Genomic DNA, 6,419 nt, shown 5'->3' on the forward strand with positions numbered 1-6,419 from the left:
CTTTAATAATCATGAGGTTCGGCCGTTTCCTGTTCAGGACAAGAGCCACATCATCAGAGGGCACTGATCAGTCACCAGTATCAAATGATTCGAAAAATTCTGTGTCATCAAAACAAATAGAAAATGATGTCTTTTATGCTGAGGAGGTAGTTCAAAAAATTTTGAAAACGGATCTCACAGATATTCGTTTAAAAGGCCATTGGTTGTACGTTATTGATTCTGGTGGTCAACCAGCATACCAAGAGTTACTGCCATTGTTTACTAGAGCGGCTTCTCTTAATATCATCACTCTTGACCTCTCTAAACCTCTTGATGAGGAGTTTGACACGAAGTACAGGGCCAATGAAAAATATTTTTGGTGTCGCTCTAAGTCAACTCAGTTAGCATCCTTCAAATCTGCTGTTTCTACAGCAGCTAATTTCAAATCACTTGATATTTCTTGCATCACTGAACCACATCATCATTCCATGCATCTTATTCTGGGAACACATTATGATAAAGTGAATGAAGCTGATCTAAAGAAATGTGAAGATGCTTTAAAATCTTCAATATCTTCTTTACAACCTTACTTAAATGACCGTATCATCAAGAGGTCAGAAAATTCGATTATATTTCCTGTCAACACAGTTGCTAAATCAAAAGAAGAGAGGGCTAAATACAGGAAAGAAGTTTGCAAAGCAATATGGAAGAGTGGCTCTGATGCTTCTATTACAATCAAAATACCAATTCACTGGTTTGCTTTTGAGCTCTCTTTGCCTAAAAAGAAAAGTATCATATCTATTAAGGAAGCGGAATCTATTGGAAAAAAGTTTGGCATGAAGGAGGAAGATACAAAGGAAGCATTGAAGTATTTTCATGACGTCAGCCTGATGTTATATTATCCAGAGGTTATCAATGTAGTGTTTCTGAATCCTAAGCCTATTCTTGACATTATGTCACAGTTATTGGCTCTTACATTCGTGGATGATGAAAATACATGTAAAAATAAAAAGGCGCTCAACAATTTGGCACTGCTAAAATCTATTTTAGTAGAGCAAAAGCAAGTTTCAATAGCTAAGAGAAATAATCTTAAAGATGGCTTCTTTAATGAAGAAATTTTTACTAATTTAAAATCGGGTAAAAAAATTAGCCAATCTGAGTTTAACCTCCCTGAAGACCTAATTTCTCTTTTGCTGCATCTCAACATCATCACAAAAGTGGAAGGTAACAAAAAGGGTCGCTATTTTATTCCTTATGCCCTTCCTTCATATCAAGGATTGAAAACTCCTACAATAAAAAAGCCAAATGCTCGATTGCTTCTTGTAGTTTGGATAGATGAGAAGAAGTGTCTACCAGTTCCTCAAGGTCTCTTTCCTTTGGTAGTAATTCACCTCCTCAATCAGAAGGAATTGAAAATTGATCTTCCTTCATCTAGACGAGATTTTTACTTCAAATTTCGAGATGCTATGTCGATCCGAATTACTTTAGGGGAGATACCTCACACACTTCACCTCATCAATCGTTACACTCATATTGAGATTGCTTTCACTGGCCCACAAGAGCATTGCTCAAAAATTTATGAAGTAGTCATGAAAGCTTTTGGCAAGGTTACAGATGACCTACATATTGAGCACAATCATGCCAATGCATTTGTTTGTCCAAATGATCCAAAGAACTGTTTCAGTCTTGTTGTAAATAAAGAAAGATTTATAGTGAACTGTACAGATTGTCCTGAGACAGCTCCTATTACAGGGGAAGACTACTGGTGCTGGTTTAAGCATTCCACAAATGCTCCAGTTGATACAAGTAAGAACCTAAGTATTTCATTATTTCTGCCTGTCAGTGCCTGATTAAAGCTGGAAATATTAAATTACATGTACATACATGTACATTTAAAATATACATTTAAATGTATATTTGAGAGAGTCATATTTTTATTATAGGCAAGTCGCCTACACTGGGAATAACTGGATACGGACTGGTAATCCTCCTTGTTTTGGCTGGATGGTTAGTTTTCTACTTTTGTTCTAGTAAGTATAGACAATTTTGGCAAACATTACTGTTTTTAATTTATACAGTTCAAGGAGTAGCAATTTATGGACTGGTACTACTGTTTGCTTTTATTGGATATTTTGTTTTCATCTGGAAATCTAGTAAGTATAAACAACTTCACAAAGCATTAATGTTTTTAATTTATACAGCTCGAGGAGTAGCAATTTATGGACTGATAATACTAGCTATTTTTGTTGTTGGATATTTAGTTTTTATCTGGAAATCTAGTAAGCACATGTAGAAAAAGTTGCAGCAAGAATTACTGCTAATCTGCATTGTAATTTGTTTATAGTTCAAGGGCTAGTAATTTATGGACTGGTACTACTTGTATTACCATTACTTGTTTTAGCAGAATTTTTTTCCATCTGGGGCTCTAGTAAGCAACTATAATAAAACATAGCAAGTATTACTGTTACTTTAGTTGCAAGAATAACTGTAAGTGTAGTTGTCATTGGGATTGCTACTACATGGATAATGACCTGGATTAATGGAGGTGATGTTACTAAACTGGAATCTCTTGTAAATCTGGGGACCACTATTCTCAACCTATTATAACTCTAGTTTTTGAAAATTAATCTGACTTAATAGGCTCTATTTTAAAATAACTATTTTTTTGTATTACCAAATGGAGATTGCAATTTGAATTTATGAATTTTAATAACTACATGTACTCTTGACATTATGTCATCATTATGTCACTGTTTGTGGCTGCTGTATCATCATGTGGATGCATGCCACCTATAAGTATCATGCATAAAAATTATAGTCACATAACATGCTGATTACTTACTGACAGTTAAGAGAGAGTGAGAAGAGAGCTATCCTTTTCATGTGCTTACTGTCTGTACTCTCCATATATTCTATATTCTAATCATAAAATACCTTTGAATAAATACAATTATATTATTATGCCATACATGTACCTTGTTGTATTAGACGATTAGATACCCATCCACCAAGAGTAGCTGAAATACCTTTGGCAATCCATCGATACATATTGCCTAAAGGAAGAGATGACAGAATTTTAAAAATATAACTACAGCAGTTGCAGATACAAGATTTAAAATTACATTTTTCAATACTCTGTATAAAGTTTGAGCTCATTCCAACTTCAATTTTTCAAGTTATGGCCATTTAAAAAATGGCCAATTTCTAAAAGTTACCCTTTACTATTATAGCCCATGCTTTTTTCTTTTAAAATGGCTCCAAAATTACCCCAAATTTTAATTATTTTTTTTGTTTATATTAATGCCTTCATGCTGTGTAAAAAGTTTGAGCTATTCTAACTTCAGTTTTTAAGTTATAGCCAATTTAAGAAAATGCGAAAAATTTGCAAAATACCCAAGACAATATAGCCTTGGGGTTTACCCCAAATTTTTATTACATTTTCTGATACAATTGATTTGATGTCCTAATTCTGTGTAGTTTGAGCTCATTTTGACTTTAATTTTTGAAGTTATGATCATTTTTTTAAAATAGCCAATTTCTCAAAATTACCCTGTACTATAAAGCCTATGCTTTAATAGAATTAGTGTTCAATAGTTATTATTACTATTATTGTACAATAATAAAGCAATTAGGTATACTCATGACGACCTAAATGAGGCCTTTAAGCTTTCTGTATAGCACAAGTAGATCTACATTAATATGCATTTTTTTAAATGCAATAAAAATTTGGGGGTGATTTTGGAGAATATTAGGTTCTAATGATGGAACTGTTTGTGAGAGAGACAAGGAGAAAAAGAAAATGTTAGGTATAAGAGTTTTAGTGAAAGAGAATTTATACATATACAATTAAAAAGTAGCCCAGCATGCTTATGTCGGCTGGTTTCAAATAACTCAACAAGAATCTTCACCTCCAGCAGTATGTACATGTGTGCTAAAGCAAGACCATTAGAAAGACCGTAAGGTACACACTGAATTAAGGAAGGGACCTTTTAAGCTGTAATAATATTGTAGCTCATATTATACTGCTGCTCTATAGTAATACTGAATCAATAGGAAGAAAAGAAATTGATAACTTGATAAGCCTTCACCTTCATCTCCAGGTAAATTTCTGACACAACATCAAACTATCCTCCTAAAAGGGGAAATCTTGATTGCTTTAGGTACAAAGTGCATGCACTGTACAATATTTGGATATACATGTAGCTCCTTTATCATGTAACAGTAATAACAACATTACTTAAATACATCTTCCTTTGCATGTTGCCTGTGTGCAGGCTTTTTGACTATACCCACAAAAATGCAATAATGGACCTTGGCTAACTGGTTAATACCGGTTTGAATGTAATCATGTGAGCTATCTTTCTATCCCAGTTGTGTACAGATAGTGTACTATAATATCAGTGTGATGAATGATGTGGCATGAGTGGTTATTGTATCCAAAATACCACGTCATGCTATGCCATGTCATGCTCACCAAGTTATTATGATATTCAGTGATTCCTGTAATGTTATAACTATTTTCACAAGGTGCACACCAATATGTACAAATTCACTGTACACATAGCTGGTGCTAGTTGATCTGACCTGCTGCTATACTGACCTGCTGCTATACTGATTTGTTCATTTGTCAAATCAACATTCCTGGTGGTGTAAGTGATCCTTATTCTTGTATCATCAGTTATCAATTCCATTCTATCTTGATTTCTTATGTGAAGTGTACAACTTGTATCTTATACATGTACTTACTGGCTCTAAAGCATTAACCCACCCCTGTTTGACAAAATTTAGACATGACCACTTTAACTTCTGGATAATTCATTTTTATAGAATCATAAGTGATTCACTTTGGAGAACTTTTTACAAAACAGAGTGAACTGAGCTGGCTGTGAGAATTATTTAGTACACAATACAATGGAGTTAAACGACGCAGCTCAGCCTCATTTTGAATCAAGGGATGATGGAAAAAATGAACAAAGTAAGAGAAGATTATAGTTATGATTAGCCCATGCATATGAGCCCAACAGTTGGGCTCATATGCGAATCAACATACACTAGGCAACATCATTAATTAATGATTTTATCAGTGACAAAATCAACTTGCAACATGTAGCTAACCACAGATGTTGCTACAAAATTTGATAAACTTTTATTTTGCTGTTTACTGTTCATCATAAAATGAATTCCACAAACCATTATAACTTTTGAATGCATTATTAAGAGAAGCTATAAGAAATGTATAGCTGGCACCAATTGTTTTCTCTGTTTTGCAACAGTTAAGAGACCAATGTACTTGGAGCTAGGCTTGCTTTGGGCACTAAAATTCTCCAGTGAGACCAACTCATACACTTGCTTCATGAATATTATCATTATTGACCAATGAATATCATAATGATATTACAATTGTATCTGGCATATTATAATATCTATGCATATATACACAGTACCAGGAGTCCATAATGTGTGCTCTCAGCACATTATGGACTTCTGATAGTATAATTAGTGCTCATGATAATCAGCCTTAGTAATGAATGACTCTTTCACAGTGCCAGTGTACGTACCATGTTGGACAGATACAACCATGTTAATTAATTTTGTATTCCTTTTTAGGTAATTGGTTTAAATGGAAAAACTATGGAATTTTTGGACTAATATTTATATTAGCCTGGTTCTCACTTAGTAAGTAGCTAGCAAGTACTGTTGTTATCATGTAATTTACATGTACATAGCACCTGAAATTTTTAAGATTTGTATATTTTTGGTGACAATATTTCTTTCATCTGAATATTTTGTCATCTGGCCATTAGGTAAGTACAAAATATTAACAGCTATTATCCTGTTACTGAATAATTATGCATACAGCTCTAAGAATGGCTGCTTTTGGATCTATTGTTGTGGCTTTCATTGTTTTTGATATTGCATCAATCATTGCTCTGAAAAATGGTGACTACTCTGCTGTACTTGGTTTTTTATGCAGTGTCATTTGTTTTTGCTTTTGCATGTATTATAAAAAAATATTTGAAAGCATAATTCAATAGCCATAACAGAGCATAAAGCAGTATTTTATCTTTTTTTATTTTTGCCGAAAGTTATTATATCTTTTGGTGACTACTTGTTGTTCAGCTTTTATAAATAGCAGTTACAGCATTATTATTACATTTTCTATAAGTCTTATTGATAATATTATATTGCTGCAATTGTTTGCTGTTGTAAATAACTATTATTATTACACATTGCTGTTATTGTTATCATACAGTTGCTGCTGCTATTGTGACTTTTGTTAACTATTATTCTGTTTTAACATTTCTTTCTTCGCTTATTGCTGTTCTTTACTAGTCTTATTCTTATTTCAAAAAATTAATTCCTTGTTGATGTTAACCAATAGTTTTAAAGTGGGCATCCACTATACAACTTTGTTGCTAGTACCTTTGATGTGGTTGGGC

General features: G+C 33.2%; 1 protein-coding gene across 1 annotated transcript; it reads left to right on the top strand.

Annotated features, from left to right (window-relative positions):
• The first annotated feature begins 11 nt into the window (after positions 1-11).
• On the top strand, positions 12-2,675 carry LOC109586938 (uncharacterized). Its single transcript, XM_020003154.1, has 6 exons — positions 12-1,785; positions 1,923-2,009; positions 2,058-2,132; positions 2,181-2,258; positions 2,324-2,407; positions 2,453-2,675. The coding sequence occupies exons 1-6, from the start codon at positions 12-14 to the stop codon at positions 2,584-2,586; spliced, it is 2,232 nt and encodes a 743-aa protein (XP_019858713.1). The 3' UTR covers positions 2,587-2,675.
• The last annotated feature ends 3,744 nt before the right edge of the window (positions 2,676-6,419 follow it).

Source organism: Amphimedon queenslandica, unplaced genomic scaffold (genome assembly GCF_000090795.2).
Source record: "Amphimedon queenslandica unplaced genomic scaffold, v1.1 AMPQUscaffold_12739, whole genome shotgun sequence".
Classification (NCBI taxonomy): domain Eukaryota; kingdom Metazoa; phylum Porifera; class Demospongiae; order Haplosclerida; family Niphatidae; genus Amphimedon; species Amphimedon queenslandica.

Bases quoted from the DNA above. Each gene is read 5' to 3' on its own strand.
- LOC109586938 (XM_020003154.1), top strand. From the start codon at position 12: ATGAGGTTCGGCCGTTTCCTGTTCAGGACAAGAGCCACATCATCAGAG. The intron at 2,259-2,323 runs GTAAGCACATGT...ATTTGTTTATAG, and splicing joins AGTTTTTATCTGGAAATCTA to TTCAAGGGCTAGTAATTTAT. The intron at 2,408-2,452 runs GTAAGCAACTAT...CTGTTACTTTAG, and splicing joins TTTTTCCATCTGGGGCTCTA to TTGCAAGAATAACTGTAAGT.